Source organism: Pyrgilauda ruficollis, unplaced genomic scaffold (assembly GCF_017590135.1).
Source record: "Pyrgilauda ruficollis isolate IOZ18807 unplaced genomic scaffold, ASM1759013v1 scaffold47, whole genome shotgun sequence".
Classification (NCBI taxonomy): domain Eukaryota; kingdom Metazoa; phylum Chordata; class Aves; order Passeriformes; family Passeridae; genus Pyrgilauda; species Pyrgilauda ruficollis.
The window spans coordinates 3,437,818-3,457,401 of NW_024526266.1; the positions used below are offsets into that span (position 1 = coordinate 3,437,818).

General features: G+C 53.0%; 2 protein-coding genes across 3 annotated transcripts in view; one reads left to right on the forward strand and one right to left on the reverse strand.

The window, feature by feature from the left end:
• The window catches only part of GLUL (glutamate-ammonia ligase), a 16,605-nt gene extending 16,041 nt beyond the window's left edge, over window positions 1-564 (reverse strand). For both annotated transcript variants that reach the window (XM_041478918.1, XM_041478917.1), the window contains exon 1: window positions 430-564. The gene's annotated coding sequence lies outside the window, so the exon portion shown is untranslated. The remainder of the gene's footprint in view (window positions 1-429) is intronic.
• Window positions 1-18,190, forward strand: part of RGSL1 (regulator of G protein signaling like 1) — a 19,456-nt gene extending 1,266 nt beyond the window's left edge. Inside the window, exons 4-20 of the mRNA XM_041478903.1 lie at window positions 492-621; window positions 1,435-1,539; window positions 1,769-1,930; window positions 2,081-3,030; window positions 3,515-3,577; window positions 5,588-5,819; window positions 6,506-6,592; window positions 7,268-7,340; window positions 8,171-8,255; window positions 8,340-8,498; window positions 8,840-8,969; window positions 9,677-9,860; window positions 10,916-11,054; window positions 11,589-11,713; window positions 11,884-12,377; window positions 14,780-14,875; window positions 16,571-18,190. Of these exons, the coding sequence (XP_041334837.1) occupies window positions 492-621; window positions 1,435-1,539; window positions 1,769-1,930; window positions 2,081-3,030; window positions 3,515-3,577; window positions 5,588-5,819; window positions 6,506-6,592; window positions 7,268-7,340; window positions 8,171-8,255; window positions 8,340-8,498; window positions 8,840-8,969; window positions 9,677-9,860; window positions 10,916-11,054; window positions 11,589-11,713; window positions 11,884-12,377; window positions 14,780-14,875; window positions 16,571-16,821 (3,465 nt within the window). The 3' untranslated portion in view covers window positions 16,822-18,190. The remainder of the gene's footprint in view (window positions 1-491; window positions 622-1,434; window positions 1,540-1,768; window positions 1,931-2,080; window positions 3,031-3,514; window positions 3,578-5,587; window positions 5,820-6,505; window positions 6,593-7,267; window positions 7,341-8,170; window positions 8,256-8,339; window positions 8,499-8,839; window positions 8,970-9,676; window positions 9,861-10,915; window positions 11,055-11,588; window positions 11,714-11,883; window positions 12,378-14,779; window positions 14,876-16,570) is intronic.
• The last annotated feature ends 1,394 nt before the right edge of the window (window positions 18,191-19,584 follow it).

The window sequence follows — 19,584 nt, forward strand, 5'->3', positions numbered from 1 at the left end:
CTGCAGTTTATGGGGTCTATCTATAAACACCGAGAGCTGGAGCGAAGGAGAGCATGTGTGGCGGCACAGAAGGACACAAACATCAGCCCCTTGTCCTGGATTCCTCCTGAATTCAACAGGAGCCAAGCCCTGTTGGTCACCGGGCTGGCTCAGCCCTCCCTCCCCACCCGTCCCCGTTCCCCACAGCCGCTTGCAGCGCTCAGATCCCAAAGCAAAAAGGAACCCCCCGCTCCTCCGGGGAGCTGGGAAGGCTCTGGGAAGGCGGGCGAGGAAGGGGAAGGCAGCCCCGCAGGCAGCCGTGCGGCTGCCACGCTCGTCTTGGGGACAGGCAGCGGCTGTAACTTGAGAATCCTCCTTGTGCCACCATCGCCATAAAGCAACAGGGCGCCTTCCCCACCTCCTGCCCTGGAGCAGGGAGGTGTTACTCACCCTAAAGGCCAGGCAGGAGCCGGCTCCTTGCTCGCAGCTAATCCTCCCCTTGGGCAACGCAGGATGCCAGCCCCGCGGCTTTACTGGCTTGGTTGGAAAAGCAGCGGCTGCCTCACTTCTGCAAATCCAGCCTGTGCCTGCACCTGGTGCTCTGCCAGAAGCTGCTGGGTTTCATTCGCTCGGGGGAAGCAGGTGAGTCATCGCGGCACGGAGGAAATCGGATCGGCTTCTCCTCCTCTGCGGGGCTGGCACTGCCGGCTGCCTGCCCACTGGGTCGTGCCTCTGCTCCGGGCTAACGAGGCGTTGCACATCCCATTTTTAGGGGTGCAGAAGGTTCTGGCGGGATGTGCAGGGATTTACCCCACCACGCTGTTAATGCAGGCTGGCTAAGTACCTGCCTAGCAGGGAACAGCGAGGGGTGGAGCGGGGCTGGAGAGCATCGAGGGGCACGGGGAGGCGAGGTGCCGATGTTTTGGGTTTGCTGCTGGGCAGGGATGCCCTGGGAAAACAGGCTGTGGTCTCTCTTACTGGCAACAACTCGAGGTTTTGCTCGCTTTGCCCCTAAAATGAGCCTTCTCAGTCCAGCCAGGTTCTTCCTCAGCCCGCGTGTCAGCTGCCACTGGAAAGAAAGCTCTGGCAGCAGGAATACAGATTCTCACTTGAGGAAAAAAACAATTCACCAAGGCTTTTCCTGAGTATATTGCTGCTGCTTCTCCAGTCGGGTTGAAACTCAAAGCTGGAGGAAGCTGAGGGTGAGCCCCAAACTCAGGACAGCAAAGGTGGGCATTTGTAAGGAAGAGAGGCACAAGAGCAGGACAAGCTGTCCCTGACAGGAGCGAGTTATCCTTGCAAACACCCCGTGTGCATCCCGCAGCCTGTCCAAAACTCCCAGTTCAGGGTGATTTGCTGGTCTCCCTCCAGCAGCCTCTTTCAGGGTGGGAGCTGGAGAGTTCCCTTGGGCTCTGGCCGGCAGCCCCGATGCCATCTGTGCTCTGTGTCCCACAGCAGAGCTCCTGAACTGGCAGAGTGCTGACCAGTGGCTGCTGGAGAGGTGCATCGGCGGGACACAGGGCATGCGGCACTTCTGCGCCTTCCTCCGAGGGACAGCAGGTGGGCACAGGATGCTCCAGAGCCCCCTCCCTGCCAGCCATGGGCCACCTGCCTGGCAGGAGGCTGGCACAGAGCTGGGGGCATGGGTAAGATGCCAGAGAAAGCAGGTGAGCTGGGAGGGAGATGCACAGCCGTGGCTTTTCTCTGCTCTGTTCCCTCGGTTCTGCTTCATCCACCCTCGGGGCTGTCAAGGGCTCCTCCCAGCTCCCATCCCCTGTCTGATCTGTAGGGGAAGAACTGATCGACTTCTGGCTCATCACTGAAAGGCTCCTGGATCTGGACGAGTCAGATGAGAGTCAGAGGGAGCTGTTCTTGTCCCTGGTGCACAGGCTGAGAGCCACTCACCTGCGTGAGGGCTCCAGCGTCATCACCTTCTGCACCACCATCGTGGGTAAGAGACACTGGAGCTGGGGATGGGCACTGCCCTTCCAGAGAGGGGATCTTTCCCGGCTGCTCCCAGGGGGATGGGATGCCATCCCCTGTCTGGGGAACAGCCTGCACGAAGCCATCTCCCTGTCATAATTCCCTGCATCCATCTCAGGATCTCTTCCGAAAGCCAGGCACATCCAGTCCATCAGCACCAGGAGGGAGATCCTAAGCAAGATGCAGGAACAGGTCCTTTTTATGATTCAGAGTTACTGGCTCCCTAAATTCTTCGTGCACTGCAAGATGGGAATGGAGGAAGAGGAATCGTGCTGGCCTTTGCTCCAGGAATATCAGGAACGTTTATCACAGGCTGGCTGGCAGCAGCCCCCAGGCCCTTCAGAGCCCCTCCCCACGATGCACATCAAAAGGAGCCAGGGTGTGCCAGGGCCCTACTGCAGCCAGAAGGCCAAAGCAGAGGTCTGGGCTCTGGTCAAGGAGGGCAGAGACACCCAAGAATTGAAAATGGCCACTTTTCGGGTGAAAGCAGAGAAGCAGCCAGAGCCAGCTGGGAGTAGGGAGGAATTGTGTCTGGATAAGGATGCTCTGGGATCGATTCCCCAGCAGTCACAGCATCCTGCCTTTGGAGGCAGAGGAGGAGCAACATTTCCTAGCAGACCTCAGTCCAGTGCAGAGCAGGATCTAGAAAACGTCTGTAAGGAGAAAATCCTCTCTGACCTGCTTCCCTCTGCATCCCTTGCCCGGCTGCCATCCCTGAAAAAGCCAGTCAAGACCTTGGATTTCCTTCCCTGGGCTCTGAGTGCCGAGGCCTGTGCAGGAAGACCCTTCAGAGATTTCTTGCAGCACCAGAACCGGCCCATGGAGACTCATCTCCTGGATCTGTGGCAAGACCTGGAGGAGTTTCTGCCCGTGGTGCTGGACTCCAACAGAGAAAACAGCTTCTTCCTGCGCCATTTGATTGGGGAAAAGATCTGCAAGACCTACCTGGAGGACAGCAGCATTGAGAAGCTCCCCTTGGAGACCAGGACTCTCGTCAGTTTGTGGAACCATCTGATATGTGGAGAATTCTCCCCCTGGATATTCAGAGCCCAGAAAGAGATTTGTAAGGTACACAGGGGTGCTGGCAGCAGTCAGGCTGGGAGGTACAGCTGGCATTGGCACCCCTGTGGTGGTGTGAGGGCTGTGGGGATGTTTAGGAAGTGAATCATTTGGATAAAGAAGAGGAAAAGGGATTAGGAAGGGAATAACTTGCAGTCACCTTGCAGTGGGCCAGGCCAGTGGAGAGGAGCATCCTCACTGGTTTTCTGGGCAGCAGAGCAGGGCTGGGTAGCCACTGAACATCTCTGGTGACCCTGGCTGGGTGCACATTGCAGGGGCTGGGGATGACAGGGCAGTGGCCATCCTTTTGCACCCATCACTGCTTCCAGCACAACCCCGGTAAAACCCATTTAGAACGCCAGCCCTTCTGGGCAGCCCCATGGACCAAGCTGGATGTGCAGGCGTGTCCTGGGCATGTCAGCAAGTTGTGAGCCACGCGTGGCACCAGCACTGTGACCCTGCCTGAGGACAATCCCCCTTTGCTCCTCCTCAGGTGCTCTGTGGCCTCTATGAGGAATTTCTGGCTGCTGATGACAGGACATTCCTCCAGTTTATGGTAAGGGGGATGCACAGGGGCATCCCCTGGGGGGTGTGCAGGCTCCAGTGGGGATGTGAAAAGTTGGAGAGAAAGAGAGGGAGGGAGGAGAAGCCCAGCATTAGCTGCAGTGGTCTGGCATCCCACAATATCCCCAGCCAGTGCTGCCACAGGGTGACACAGCAGATCCTACCCTGCTCCAGCTGCCTGGAGCAATGATCCTCAGCTCTTCCAGCACAGCATCCCATTCAGCTGGCAGCACTGCAGGCACAACCTGTGAGAGAGCTCCCCTGAGACAAACTGTGACCCTGCCTAAAAGCCAGGAGAAACGTAATTGCAGGCTTTTAGGGTAGGCACGGGTGAGCCCAGCACTTCTGGGAATTTATCTGCCCTTTTTTTCCTTGCCCACGCTATTAATGTGTAATTATTACTGCTATTAATGTGACTCATGTGCATGACACACATGGGATGACCCTGCCCCAGCACCAGTGCCTGGCCAGCACAGGGGGAAGAGGCCATGCAGCCTTTTAGCCTATGATTCAACCACCCTCAAGTTTTCCACTTTGTTTTTTTCCCACCAAAAAGAATTATATACGAAATCAGAGTCACACAAGCCCTCTTCCCAGACTATTATTCCTCTTGGCATCAGAAATCCCATAAAAACTCCCTAAATGCCATCATTACACCCAGAAACCTCCTTGCAGGCAGAACCCCCTGAGCATCCCACCTGCACAACCTGTGCAGGCAATTCTTCTCACTGCAGATGGCGTTCTTCAAACCAACTGTTTTCCCAAAAAGAAATGTAAAATCAGCAGCTGATCCTGGGAATGTTAAGGAGAGGCTGTCAGGGCTTGGTGTCCTCAAAGACCTGGCTCCCAGAGCCTCAGCCAGGGAGAGCCGAGCATTTTGGAAAAGTCAGCTGGCAGCTCCCAACTGCTCTTAGTGGGAAGTTAATTAGCTGCCCAGGTTTTTAAGCACCTCTTGTCGAGGAAATCTCCCCTCCGAGGCCAGAGCTGGTCTGGGAGTGTAATTAGCACTTCAGCAGGGTCGGGCCCTGCTCTCTGTGGGCACCATCCCCTGAGCCAAACTCCTCCCGGCGCTCCCGCTCCGGTGTCAGGGAGCTGCTGGCAGCTTAGCAGGGTTATTTTTGGTGCCTGCTCTCAGCTCCCAGCCAGAAACCAGCCACTCTACCCCTGCTGCTTGCAGAGCTGTGCAAACTGTTTGTCTTTGGGGAGAGGCAAAACCTGCAGGAAGGTTTGGGGGAATGAGGGAGGCACTCCCAGGGCACCAGCTGGAGCCAGCCCCGGTGACAACAGCCGACAAAAACAGCACACGAGGCTGCCAGGCTGCTGGGGACACCTTCGGGGTTGTTTCCAGCCCTCCTGGGGGGGAGTTGAGCCCTTCAGGAAAGCTGAAAGGCCGTGTCTGGCCTGCCTCTGGCTGCCTGTACATCCCAGGCAGCTGGAGCTGAGCTTTGTGCTCTTACAGATTCCTTCCAGACCACTTAAAGCTCAGGCAGAGGCCTAAACCGGGCAGGTTTGTGGTCTGAGGTGCAGTAAAACACATGGGTGATGCAGGCTGAGCTAGAACAGAGACTAGATGGAGCTAAAGAACAAAGTAGGGATTTATTAAGAGGCCTCAGTGGATCCACTTTGGGCAGCACAACCCAAAATGGTCACAAAATGGACAACTGGTCACGGGGTCCCTCACTTTTATAAGTTCTGCTCCATTTGCATATTGGAGTTAATTGTCCAATTCCAGCTTTAGCCTATCAAGTCCCATCCTTCTTGTTTTTCTCTCTTCAGCCCACAGTGTTTGTGCTCTTGGGCCTGAGATTTGGATCATTTGTCCTTGGTCCCCAGCTGGAGAAGGAATTGTTTTGTCTCCCTGCTCTGTGCAGAGAGCTCACCATCCCCTCATATGAAGCCCAGACCCACACACTAAAGCAGCACAGAATCTGAACAATAAAAAGCTAAAACCTGAGGCGGGGAAGGTGCTCTGTGCCATCACCCTGCCCTGTTCTCCCCGCAGGCTCCAGGCATGGATGTCCCCATGGCTGAAGTGCCAGGCCGTGCTGCTGGCAGATGGGGACATTTCCACTTGTCCCAGAGGATGAACCAGTCCCTGCAGCTGAGCCAGGCCTTGCATGGCACAAGGAGCTTGGAGGGGGTCTCCTCCAAGCACTGGCAATTGCTTGCTGCTCAGGACCTGCAGAAAGGGGGTTCCATCCAGGCAGAGATGGAGCTGCTCCTGGGCAGCGCTGGTAAGAGGGGGCTCTCCATTCCTGGTGGGGCTCACATTGGCTGAAGCCAGTAAAACATGTTTTGTGCTCTGGTGGTAGCCCTGAACAGGTGATGGACATCACGGGGTGGGTTGGTGCAGTGGGTCTGGGAGCTTTCGTTTGTAATTAGAGCTTTGGCAGCCTTTTTTTTGTCTGTCAAAATCAGTCAAAACTGTCCACTAGGATTTTAGACAAGGGCCAGATTCCCTCCTGCCAGTACCAGGGGCACCAAATGCCACATCCCTGCACTGGCCTGGCTCACCAGATCAAATGAAAGCTGCAGCAAAGTGACTGAAGCCCAAAGCCAGCAGTGGCTCCTGCCACCCCAGTTCCACATTTTGGCCTTCTGAGGATGCTGGGACTGGCCATGCTGGTGCTACTGGTGTAACCCCTCCGCTTTGTTCTGTCGTGCAATCTTTTGGGAATGACACCCATTTTCTAGGCACCTGTGCTGCTCTGAGGGTGACAGCAGTCACCTGTAGCACCCCTGTAGCTTGTGGGCCCTCAGTTTTACCCAAGAAATGCAGTGTCACGGGTAGATTGTGGAGCAGGACACACAAGGGGACAGGGAAGGTGACAAAACCCAGCCTGCAGAGCCAGTGCTGAAGGGCTGTTGTAACCAGAGGCAATGGACATGGGGTCTGCCCCCTCTCCTCTCTCTGATGCAGAATTCCAGAGGATGATAGGAGATGAGCTGGCTGTGGGCAGCCCAAGCAAGGAAGAGGAGCTTCTGCAGCTCATGAGCGCAGCACTCGGTGAGTCCAGGCAAGAGGCCAGGTGGGCTCCCAGACATCCATCACCCTTGGGGAGCTTCTCCAGAAGGAAAGGCCTATCCACCCACCACAGGCTGTGCTCTGGGGCATTAACCCAGCCAGGGAGGGTGGCAGTGGGGGATTTCTCTGAAGGAGATGATGAGGAGGTCAAACCATGAGAGGTGAACCATCGGCGATGATGAGAGAGATGAGGAGAGTGTGAGGTGGTCAAAGAATCCAGTTTTATTGTGGAGTACAAATGCTTATAGACTGTTTTTGGAAGGCTAGTAATGTTTTAGGACAATGATTGGGTTAAAAATCAAAGTTTGTATAAACAAACTTACACATTTTAAACATCTCTTGCTTGCAGAAGTCTGATGTCATTTTCTTTTTCCACTAAACCAGTCTGATTGAATCTTCTTGCAATCTTGATTTAATCCTCTAAGTTCTGTTTGCTCTTGCCAAGGCATCCTGTTACCAAATCTCTTAAGCTAACCAGGTCCAAAGTCCATCGTGTGTCTTTTGTGTCCCAGTATCCCCGTAGTGAAGAGCTCCCACAGCATCTCCTGGGCCAGAGTCACCACAGAGACACCACGTGGAGGCTCCAGGGTGCAGCTGGCTGCTGTCACCTCTGGCTGTCACCCGAGGAAGAGGCCAGCCCTGTTTCTGTCCCCACAGCTGTTGCATCTGAGAGGATTGCTCGAGAGAATGCTGCTGCTGCTGCAAGGAAGAGGGCAGCTAGAAAACGCAGGTCTGGCACCTCGCAGCACACCGCTTTGCTCCTTCCAGAGCAAAGAACCTTTCAGGTTCTTCCCAGTGCTCCCCTGTAGTGCCACTGCTCATTTGGTCCTCTCAGATGTAGGGTGGGCTGTGGGTCTAAACTGTAGAATTACCAGGGAGAGGAGAAAAATTAACACTCCCCACCCCCAGTTCAGATTTACTCTTAACACCTTGTGCAAATCTCGTGCACTTCATCCTCAGTCAACTCCCAGAATGCCACCTGAGCAGTGCTTAGATTCCCAGAAGGATCACTTAAAATCACACTGTAGCCATACTTAAATCTCTGGACTCACATCTCACCTCCTGGGAATACTCCAGCCATGAGTCCTTGCGTGGGGATATAAAGCAAATGGAAAAATGATGCTGAGCACCTGGGCTGAGCTGATTTCTTCAGCCCGGTCATGCAAATGCACCCTGCCCAACATCCATCCCACCCCAAGGGGCCAGACAGCAACTGCTATAAATGCATTTTTCTATGGCCCATCAGCAGTGATATTCCATCCAGAGCCTCACCCCAAACCTACCAAATGGCTTCTGGGCCTGCAGGCTGCTGGTCTGGAGGAGGAAACACTGCAGATAAGCAGGACAGACACTCCCAAGGCTACCACGTGCAAGAAGAGAGTCCGGGGGAGGGTATCTAGTGTTCTCTACCATTGTCCAACCTCCTCCAGGACCAGAAATGCAGTGGGACCCCAACCCTGGGGCTATCCCCTATCAGCTGCTCCCCACCTGAGCCCCCCTTCCATCAAACCAGTGCCCTCCTCATGCCTCTGATGCTCTCTCTGTTCTCCCATCTGGCAGCTTTGAGGACGAGGATGACGAAGATGATGAGGATGATGAGGATGAGGAAGAGGAGGAAGGACCCTACTATCAGAAGAAGAAGAAGAAGCAGAAACAGACAGAGAAGCAGAAACAGACAGAGAAGCAGAAAAAGACAGACAAGAAGAAAAAGACAGAGAAGCAGAAAAAGACAGAGAAGCATAAAAAGAAAGAGAAGCAGAAAAAACAGAAGCAGAAGAGGAAGGAACAGCAGCAGGAGGAGGATTTGTTTCCCTGGAGCAAAAAGCCCAGGTCTAGGCGTCCTCGGCTTGTGAAGGAAGGGCCAGAGGACCTCAAGACACCAAGGATGGTAAGGAAGGACCCGGTGTGCTCCCAGGCTGAGGGTGTTCACCAGGCAAGGAAGAGAGGAGGTGCTGTGAGACAAGGATGCCACATAAATGGGGTGAGGGGGTGAACTACAGAGAGGCAGCAGGGAAAGGCTCCCTCCTGCAGGCTCAGGACTGGCTGAGCAATTCACACCATCCCCTGTGGCCACCAGGGAAACTGAGAAATGCTGGAAAGCAGAGATGATGGCTGGCTCACAAATCCCACTGCCGAGGCTGCTCCAGCTCACAGTGGTAGGTCCAAAGAGGAGGGCTCAGCCCCAGTGCTGCAGTCCTGGCTGATGCCACCTGTGCTGTGTCCCTGCAGGGATGGGCCTGGGATGCCATCCGGGAGCTTGTCAGGAGCTTCTGCAAGTTCCAGAGGGACATGAAGAATCACACACGGCGTGCAGAATTTGAGGAGTTTCTCCGTCAGGAGCGAAGAAACAAGAGGGAAAGTATGTCCAGTGTCCTGCCACCCCTGCTCCTCCCTCCCCAGGACACCCCCGGGTTTAGATAGAGAAGACAATGGAGAAAACCTCTTCTTTACCTCCCACCACCATGACTTAGTGCCTTGTTATGCTGTTGCATTTCTCTCAAGCAATGTTGTATATGCAAGTTTGCATCCCTGCCTCAAAAAAAACAAAACAAAACGAAAAAACAACCACCCAAAACAGGAAACACTAAATGGAGCTAAGGTGAGACAGGCCAGGAAAATAAACAAAAGGAAATTGTCTTCTGGGCAACAGGGAGGTGACCTGAACAGAAAGTTTATACACAGGTTTGAGAGGAGGCAGGAAAAGCAGTTAGAAAAGTAATCTACTAAACACACAGAAACCCTATTTAGATTAAGAAAATTTTGTATATGGGGGAAACAGATTTTTTCCCTTTCACTCTCACTGATTATCTGCTTGTGTCAGAGCCAGGGCCAACAGCTAGATAGACCAGCAGGCTTTAGCAACAGGCCATTCCCTATGGAAACAATGGGCATAAACACTCTGGGTACAAAGAGGAGGGAAGGAGATCACTCAGCTGGAGGGAAGGTGTAGCTCACAGAGATAGAAAGGCCCCAGCAAACTGCATGCAGCTAAGGGAAGCCCAGGTGAGGTGAAGGAACAAAGCCAGAGCTGGACAGCAGCACACAGAACCTCTTCCCCTGCCTCAGATTTGCCTGTCAAGGAGAAGAAGAGCAAAAGTCCTGCCAAGAGCCCCCACAAGGACAAGGGCAAGGGCAAGGGCAAAGGGCAGGTGCAGAAGGTGACGCTGGTCAAACGCCGCATTTTGGACAAACAGCTCATCATCGTCAGCTTCCTCGTCGACGACCTCCGCTTTTACCTGGAGATAGACAAGTAAGTTCTGCTTCCAACAGGTGCTCAGGTACCTCGTGGTACACAATCCCAGAATGGTTTGGGTTGGAAGGGACCTTAAAGGTCATCTCCTTCCAGCTCCGTGCCTTGGGCAGGGATGTGTCCCTCTGGACAAGGTTGCTCAGAGCTCTGTCCAACTTGGCCTTGGCACCAGCCTGCCTTGGCTCTGGCCCAAACTCATCTCTGATGGGGGGCTCCAAAGCTCCCATTTCAGCCTGCAGTCACGCCCTGGATCAGGGTTCCTGTTTGAAATCCTTTTGGTTTGGTAGTCCCAAGCGATTCAGCATTTGGCTACACCATTCTGGATGTCCCAGTTGTGGTGGCATTTCTCCCTTGACTCTGTCCATGTACCCGACAAACCTCTAAGACCAATCCATGGCCAGTGGGCACCAGCCCTGCAGCCAGCACCCCCACAACAGGAAAATCCCCATCTTTCAGTTTCCCAAAAAAGGGAACATCACCTGCCCAGGGGAATCCTGTGACCACGAGGGTGGCAGAAGAGGGAGGTGGCTTTTTATACTTCCCGTGTCACTGGTCCAAGGGATTGCTTTGAGAATTGACGATTGAGGGTTGAGGATTGCTTTTTCTGGCCAAGCAAATACCAAATTGTCGGATTGAGCCCTTTTCTGACCCAGAGATGGGGCAACTGAGAGGTGTTTTAAAAACTTTTATTCCTTTTTCAGTCTCATGAGAAGGATGAGACAATACAGATGTTATAATTCGCTCCATCATAATCAGATGCCAACTAATTCTTAATAACAATATACTGTCAGCGTTTCTTGGCCTATCAGCTTTAGCCACACCATGCTGTAAATGCCTTAAAGCCAATTATCTAAAATTACTCCTTGTGGGTCCCACTACAATGCATCTTTCACAGTTTTATTTCTCCAAAGTACTTAGTCTTTCTTGCAAGGCCAAAGGAATTTAAGAATTTTCTACAAATCCATTTCCCACACCAAATTAAGCAAGAACAGGACTGTCTAGCCTAGCAGTTAAGGAGCACTTGTCTCAGAGCAAGACCCCACATGCCTTTGCAGGTTTTCCAGGCTGGCTGACTGCATGGAAGCTACAACACCCTGCAACATGCAGTCAGAAAAGCATAGTTCCTTTCTCAAAAAGAAACTTGAGGTCATCAGCCAAGTTTTCCTGAACTCTGACGTCCCCCCCAAGCTGCGGGTGAGACCCCAGGACCTGCCCAGGAAGGCTGGAGCTGCTCATTGCTCGAGGCCATGGCAGCACAGCTGGGAACAGTGGTGGGGAAAGGGAACAGGCAGGAGGCTGGATCTGCTGGGGGGGCTTTGGGGCTTCCACATGGGCTGGGAGGGGTGGGAAGCAAATCCCCCAGCAGGCCCTGATAAATTGAGAATAAGCATGTGGGTAAGGATGGGAGAGATGGGGATGATTCTCCAACATTACCTGCTGGAGCAATGCCAGGCCTGGAGTGCCAGTCCTTTCACTCCTCAGAGGCCGTGTCACCATCATCCCCTTCCACTGCACCCACCCCATCTCCTGCCAGTAGCTCTGCCATCTCCCCTTTGGAGGGCACAATGCTTTCCCCAGAAATCCAGGTGGGATCCTGCCCTTGTGGCCGGGGCAAGCAGCCAGGATGAAATTTGGGTCTTTGCTTAGAGACTGCTGAGGTGGGGTCGGGGAGAGAAACCTGGCCCCATCAGGAGTGCTGCAAAGTGCTTTGGTCTCCTCTGTGCCCAGGTCAACATCTCTGAGAAAGAGAGGGATTTAATCTGGCGTTCATCTTCCAAGGGGCCACTGACCCGGGCCATCTACCACAACGCCAAGGTCGCCCTCTTCCCCATCCTGATGTACTTCTGGAGAAGGTAGCCATCCATCCCCTCTCTGCCAAGGTGGAGGAGGCCCTGGGAATGCCACCCTTTATCTCCAGCCACTTGTTCCCCTGCCATGCTGAAAATGCAGACGAGACGCTCCCCAGGAGCTCAGCTGGAATTGTCTCCTTGGAGCTCCACTGTCCCCGGTGTTTCTCATGCAGGTTCTGCACCTGGAAGGTGATGAGGAGCTTTCGGGCCTACCAGGAGGTCATGAGCTCTAGCACCCATCAGGAGGAGGAGAGCTTTCAGCTCACCAAGGAGGACGGGAGCTCCCAGGTCCAGCAGGAGAGGAGCTCTCAGGAGCCCAAGGGAGGCAGGAGATCCCAGGTCCAGCAGGAGAGCAGCTCTCAGGAGCCCAAGGGAGGCAGGAGATCCCAGGTCCAACAGGAGAGGAGCTCTCAGGAGCCCAAGGGAGGCAGGAGATTCCAGGTCCAACAGGAGAGGAGCTCTCAGGAGCCCAAGGGAGGCAGGAGATCCCAGTTCAAACAGCAGGAGAGGAGTTCTCAAGAGCCCAAGGGGAGCAGGAGCTCCCGGGGCCGCAAGGAGGGCAGGGTTCCGGCCTCTTCACCTCCTGGAAAAAGCTCCTCCAAAGCACCCAAGACACCCGGGCCCAAGAAGATGGTGGCCATTCCCTCTGCTACACATTATAGTCCAGGTTTGTTCTTCCAGTGCAGGAACACCCAGACCTGACATCTTTTAGGTTGCCCTGGAAAGACCCCCTCCTTCACACAGCCTTGAGGGTGTATGTGGTGCAGGCCTGCTGGGAAAACGGAATGGAATTTTTTTTTTCTGTCAAAATCATTCAAAACTGTCCAGCAGGATTTTAGAAATTTTCTTTGGTGAATAGGGAAGTGAGCACAGAGACCTCCCATGCAAAGAGCTGTTGCATAATTCCTATTTATTTCAATAGCCAAGTTAAAAATAGTCAGGCACACCCCCTGAAACAGAAATAAAAACCCGCAATCTTTTGGGCTGCAAGTCAAATGGGAGCAGGAAAAGGAGAACAACTGTGCAGCCAAACACCAGGCATTCCATGGAGGGTGCTTTGAATATCTGGAATGGAGAATAAGCTCCATCAGGGTTTGAGGTGACATCTCCAGGGAAAGAGATGTTTTTTCTTCCTCATCCCCTTGTTTAGTTTTGATACGCTGAATAACTCTAAACTGGAAAACACAAAGTGATGCTGAGCGCTGTCAGTCTGCCTGACAGCCCGCTCCTTGGCTTGAATATTCATTTGGAAATTGTCTAATTGATTTTTGATTAAAGGGGAAACCAAAATAGGCACATACTAATCTTGCTTTGACGGATGAGTGGGTGTCAGCAAGCTGCTGTTCTGCTCCCTGTCATTTATCACTGTCAAGCTCTGGCTAAAAAGCAGCAGAGTTCGAGGATTTGGATGCCTCCAGGCAGGTGCTTGAGCTCCTGCTCCACAGCAGGGCTGAGGAGACAGAGCCCTGTGCCCCAGGAATGCCAAGCCATGTCCTTAGCTCCAACCACCTCACCCTTTGGCTATTCCCATGGACAACATCCAGTCTCCAGCTTGGGTCTCCACCTTGTTACATAGGTCTTCCAGGACCTTCTCAAACGTAGTTGTTTTAATGCAAAAGTCACCAAAAAAACCCCAGAAAAACCTCATCTATCACACATGTATTCCAAACTGGTGATAAGCCAGAAACCTTGTGTTACAGTGCAGTTATCCTGGACAAGGACAGTGTTTGCCAGGGTCTTCAGGGAGCAGAGAGAGTGACATTCAAACCGATTCAGATCAGAGATAGGAAGTCGTTTTTTACACTAGAGGGTGGTAAAACACCGGTATAGGTTGTCCAGAGAAGCTGTGGCAGCCCCATCCCTGGGAATATTCAGGATCAGGTTGGATGGGGCTCTGAACAACCTGGTCTAGTGGAAGGTGTTGGGGCTGCACTAGGTGGCCCTGAAAGGTCCCTTCCAACACAAATTATTCTGTGTTTAAATCAGTGCAAACTGCTGCAAGGCTTGGGGCAGTCCCAAGCAGCACAGCCCGTGTTTAACTGCAGCCACAGAGAGTGACTGTGCTGGGAGCTGCTCTGGACACCTGGAAAAGACTCTGATCTCTCCAGAAGGGACATTTTTCCCACAGGGACTGTCCCTTGGACAACACTCCCCAAGCCACCTCTCCTTGCTGCATCTCACAGGGAAGAGTGAGACATGGGGTCAGAAAAAACAGGAACAGGAGACAGGAGGAAAACAGGAGGAAAACAGGAGCCAGGCAGGAAAAAATCCCTCAGCTTGCCTGGCATGTGGGGGAGAAGATGTGTGACCCAAAATAGCTGCTGTTTCTGACTGTGCTGATGTCCATTCCAGCTCCCAAGACACTTTTCTGCACCTTATGCTTCCACCAATGACCTTTCTCTAAGGGTCTTGCTTTTCTAACCTTTAAGGTAAAAACTTGCTTTTGAGCTGTCAGAAAAAAAAAAAAAAATGTTTTGTTGCCTTTTAAAAAGCACCAAAATCGCTGAGGAAAATGCCTGGAAATGCAGAAAAAAAACCTCCTCTCCTTCTCTTTTATTGTGAGGGATGTGCAGACGTGGTTTGAGCAGGGCTGGGTGGTGGCAGGCAGGGACCCATCTGCCATCACCAGGCGTCACTGTGGCACTGTCCACAGGGCACAAGCTGCCCAGGCAGGCACAAAGCCTGGCACACCTTTCTTTTTCTAGAAAAAAAAAAAAATCCAGTTTATTTTCGCAATCATCCATTAATGTGGTTCAGAATGCTTCAGCTTGGCAGGTGAGAAATGCATAAGCTGAATTAGTAAAGAGTATCCAAAGAAATTTGAGGACAAACCTCCTAATGAGCCTGTATTTAAAAAAAAAAAATAAAATCTCCCATTTCTGCCACCCAGCCTTGCCACACAGCCAGGGTGGGACATGTCACCCCCAAATTGTTTTGCCATCAAGATCTCAAGTCCTTGCTCAGCCACCCTTCCTTATGCTCTGGGTGACCTCAAATGATTGGAGGGGGACACCAGTGCTGTCCCCCCTCTTTTGCCATCAGAGCACTCCATGTCTCTTCCCTCACCAGGTAAAAAGGCTGTCCTCACCTACACGATGTCAGAAGGCCTCGAGTTCCTGCTGCCACGGCCCCCAAAGAAAACGGAGCCTCCAGAGGAGAAAAAAGGTGAGGAAGCACTGCATGGAGCTGAATGGAGCCCTCCTGCTCCTGAGGGATGTGGGCACGGGAGCTGGGCTGGAGGGCTCCCTGCAGCAGCCCTGGTGAGAACTTTGTGCTGTTGTTCCCCTCAGCTGCAGATCCCGGTGGGGAGAAGAGGCCCTCGCTCAGGGAGCCCGCCCCACAGGCTGGGTAGGTGGTCCCAGGGGTGCTCGCCTCCTCCAGACCCCACCAGCACAGCCTTACATCACAGGGGTTGGTGCAGGATGCTGTTGGGCAGCCCCAGCATCTCCAGTGACAGTCACAGAAACTCCCAGCTGCTGCACGTCTCTGTGCCCAGAACTCCTCCCTGGGAGCATCCCTGGTCCTTCCCCATGCCCAGAACTCCACCTTGGGAACATTCCTAATCCCTTTCCATGCCCAGAACTCCTCCTTAGGAGCACACAGCCATGTGCTCACCCCTGCTCTCCCTCTCCATGCCCAGAACTCCTCCTTGGGAGCATCCCTAATCCCTTTCCATGTCCAAAACTCCTCCTTAGGAGCACACAGCCATGTGCTCACCCCTGCTCACCCTCTCCATGCCCAGATCTCCTCCCTGGGAACATCCCTGATCCCTCTCCATGCCCAGAACTCCTCCCTGGGAGCATCCCTGGTCCTTGCCCATGCCCAGAACTCCTCCCTGGGAACATCCCTGATCCATCTCCATGCCCAAAACTCCTCCTTAGGAGCACACAGCCATGTGCTCACCCCTGCTCACCCTTTCCATGCCTAGAATTCCTCCCTGGGAGCATCCCTGGTCCTTGCCCATGCCCAGAACTCCTCCCTGGGAACATCCCTGGTCACTCTCTATGCCCAGAATTCCTCCCTGATCCCTCTCCATGGCCAAATTCCTCTCTGGGAACATCCCTGATCCCTCTCCATGCCCAGAACTCCTCCTTGGGAGCATCCCTAATCCCTTTCCATGTCCAAAACTCCTCCTTAGGAGCACACAGCCATGTGCTCACCCCTGCTCACCCTCTCCATGCCTAGAATTCATCCCTGGGAACATCCCTGATCCCTCTCCATGCCCAGAACTCCTCCTTGAGAGTATCCCTGATCCCTCTCCATGCCCAGAACTCCTCCTTGAGAGCATTCCTGATCACTCTCTATGCCCAGAACTCCTCCCTGGGAACATCCCTGGTCACTCTCCATGCCCAGAACTCCTCCCTGATCCCTCTCCATGGCCAAACTCCTCCCTGGGAACATCTCTGATCCCTCTCCATGGCCAAATTCCTCCCTGGGAACATCTCTGATCCTTCTCCATGCCCGGAATTCCTGCCTGGGAGCATCCTTGATCCCTCTCCATGCCCAGAACTCCTCCCTGGGAGCATCCCTGCTCCTTCCCTATGCCCAGAACTCCTCCTTGGGAACATCCCTAATCCCTTTCCATGCCCAGAATTCCTCCCTGAAAGCATCCCTGATCCTTCTCCATGCACAAAAGTCCTCCTTAGGAGCATCCCTGATCCCTTTCCATGCCCAGAACTTCTCCTTAGGAGCACACAGCCATGTGCTCACCCCTGCTCACCCTTTCCATGCCTAGAATTCCTCCCTGGGAGCCTCCCTGATGCCCAGAACTCCTCCCTGGGCACACACAGCCCTGTGCTGGTCCCTGATCACCCTCACCTGCCTCCAGCCACTGATGCAGCACCTCTCCCTTCCCTGCAGGACCTAAGGGAATCTCAGCCCTCCCAAAACAACACCCACACAGGTGTGATCCAAGGAAGCTGAGCAGCCTGGACACAGGGAATTGTTTGCACTCAGCAATAAGAAACCTAAAAATAAAGCAACTCACAGCATTCTCCAGCTTACCTGGTGACAGCACAGCAGCTCACAGCTCACAGCCATGGCAGGGACGTGCTGTGACATGTTTCCAGCTGAAACACCACACAAATCTCCCTCCTCACGTGCATCTGTAAGATGCAGCTCCTCACCTTCCCGCACAAATGAAATACTTCCTGTGAGAGCCCATTTGGTTCACTTACTCAGCTGGCTGCTGAGATGGGGCCTTTTTTTGCCAAAGCCTTTCTGATCTTCCAGCAAAAATCAGCTCATGCCTGACTGGGGCTTCAGCATGCTTTTTTGGTGAGGTTTTGGTTTTTTGTTGGTTGTTTTTAAGCCAGTGTGTGTTTACAAAGCACTAACCAAATCATAGCAAGACCCTTCATTTTCCCCAGGTGAAACTGAGTCAAAGTGACTTTGCCAAGTCACCAGGAAGCTGCAGAAACCACAAATATTCTTTGGACCTTGTGAAGAAAAGACCTTTATCATTTTGTCAGAGGCAAGCTCTCAGCTTTGTCATTTTGAGCTATTTTTGTCCACTTTTTAATCCCAGATCCTAGAAGAATGCATCCTGGGAATAACACCAGGTACATTTTAAGGCAGAGGACAACGTGTTTCATATTTATGAGTTCTGATTATCAACACTTTGCCTCTGGAGGATCAAAAATACCCAAACCCAAGAACATTTATTGAACTGAAGGGCCTGGGAAGCTGATACCATTCCTACAACACAAAATGTGACCAACTCTCAAAACTGCTGTTCTGGAAGTTGATTTTGCCCCAAAAGCTTTCAGCCTCAAAACCTTGCTGTGTTTTTGTGTGCTTTTCACCAACACTCCCGAGCCCAGCTGAGCCCAGGCTCTCTAAAGCCTCGCAGATGTGCCTGAAGCTCAGCACAGCAAAACCAAAGCCTCAGAACAGCCTTCACTCCACTGCTTCTGTGGGTTGCTTTGTGCGTTTGTTTTTCAGAGCAGCAGATGAGCCACGGGGAGCTGGGAGCATCCCTGTGCACACAAGCATGTACACCCTCAGCATGCAAGAGCCAGGACAGGGAGCACCTGATCCCATCACTGGGCTCAGCCAGCTGTCCTGGGGAGCCCCAGCAGAGCAAAAAGGCAGAGGCACAGCAAATGCAGGCAGGACAGCAGGGCAATGAAGCGTGTGGGGTCAAATCACACTCCCGGGCACCCTTTGTGGGCTGCAAACCTGCCTGAGGAAAAGGCAGCACCTCCCAGGTGGGCACTGCTGCTGGGACATGCCACAGCACTAATTTTGGCAGCTGGTTCTGCCCCCAGCTCCCCAGGACAGCTCCATCTTCGGGCTGTGCCCCAGACACTGCCACACCACCAGCTGCAGCGCTGCCCGGCAGTTTTCCGTCCTGCCTGGTGTCTCACTGGCCCGTTCTCCTGGGAGAGGCAGCCTGGTGTTTTTCACAGAATTCGCAGGATCACAGCATGACCAGCTTGGAAGAGACCTCCAAGATCATTGAGTCCAACCCAGCCCCAACCCCTCAACTAAACCCTGGCACCCAGTGCCACATCCAGGCTTTGTTAAACACACCCAGGGATGGTGACTGCACCACCTCCCCCGGCAGCCATTCCAGAGCTTTATCAGCCTTTCTGTGAAAAACTTTTTTTAAATATCCAACCTGTATTTCCTTGGTGCAGCTTGAGGCTCTGTCCTCTGGTTGTGTCAGTGCTGCCTGGAGCAAGAGACCAACAGCCTTGCTCCCAGTCCTGCATTCCTTCCTCCCATGGGCCATGTGTGAAAAAACCCATAACCCTGCCCTGGATGTAAAACCCCTCAAGCCATAACCACCTTGTTAGGGTGAGGAAAAAGGCTTCTCCCAGCATGCCTTGCTGTGACATGCAGATTAAGTGTATCCCATTGGCCCTTCCATCCCTGTGCCCTCATCCCATTGGCCCTGCTGTTCTGCCCCACCCCTCAAAATCCATATATAAACCTCTGCTTTTCCTCTTGGAGTGGCTCTTCAGCCCTGGACACTTTTGATGAAGAAGCTCATAAAGTTCTCATTGGAGCCCCACGCAAAGAGCTGAAGTGACCCAGCGTGAGCACAGATGTGTCTGTGCCCCCGAGGTGTGTTTTTCAAGATGCTTTTTTGGGGAATGCCGTGGCACCGGTGCTCCAGGAGCAGCCTGCTCTGCTGATGCTGTGCATGGATCAGGTTTCTTCTCTGACACCAGGACAGAGCACAGGAGCCAGCCAGAGAGATAAGTCACAGCCTGGCTGGGTTTAATCACTGCTCTGTTTTGAGGCTGCCTGTTGTGGAACAGCAGGAACAACAAAAACTTGTGCCAACTCTTAGTGCCTCCCCAGCCAGGGTGCCCTTTTGCTGCCACAGCAGGATTCTCCCCACAATGACATGGGGACAGGAACGGAATCACCAAATCCCTTTAAAGATAGCTCAGGTGCTGTCCTTGAAGGGTTTTAGTTGGGGATGGATTCTACGTAGGACCAAAATAAAGATGTCCCACAAGGGAAAATTCTGATCAAAACAGAGCCCCGACATTATTTCTTCATACTGGGACAATATGCAGTGATGTTTAAAGCATATTAATGAAATATTTGCATGGATCTCTTTTAAACACAGCGTATTTTGTAGATGACAGTGACAAAAAGAAGTCATAATGGAAAACTCACTCATTTCTCACCATTAAGGAAAGTGCCTCAGCCACAGTGCAGGCTCATATGCCTATCCTGACCCAGCCCTTCAGTGGATTATCACAGTGATGGAAGAAGTTGCAAAGGTCACAGAAAGCAGGAAATGTGGCATTTCACAGGAGGCTGGAGGAGCCCAGCCCGTGGCCTCACTTCTCTTCATGCAAGAGCAGAAATGTTGCCATGGCACAGGGCACCCCATAGCCCCCTGCTCCCCCCAC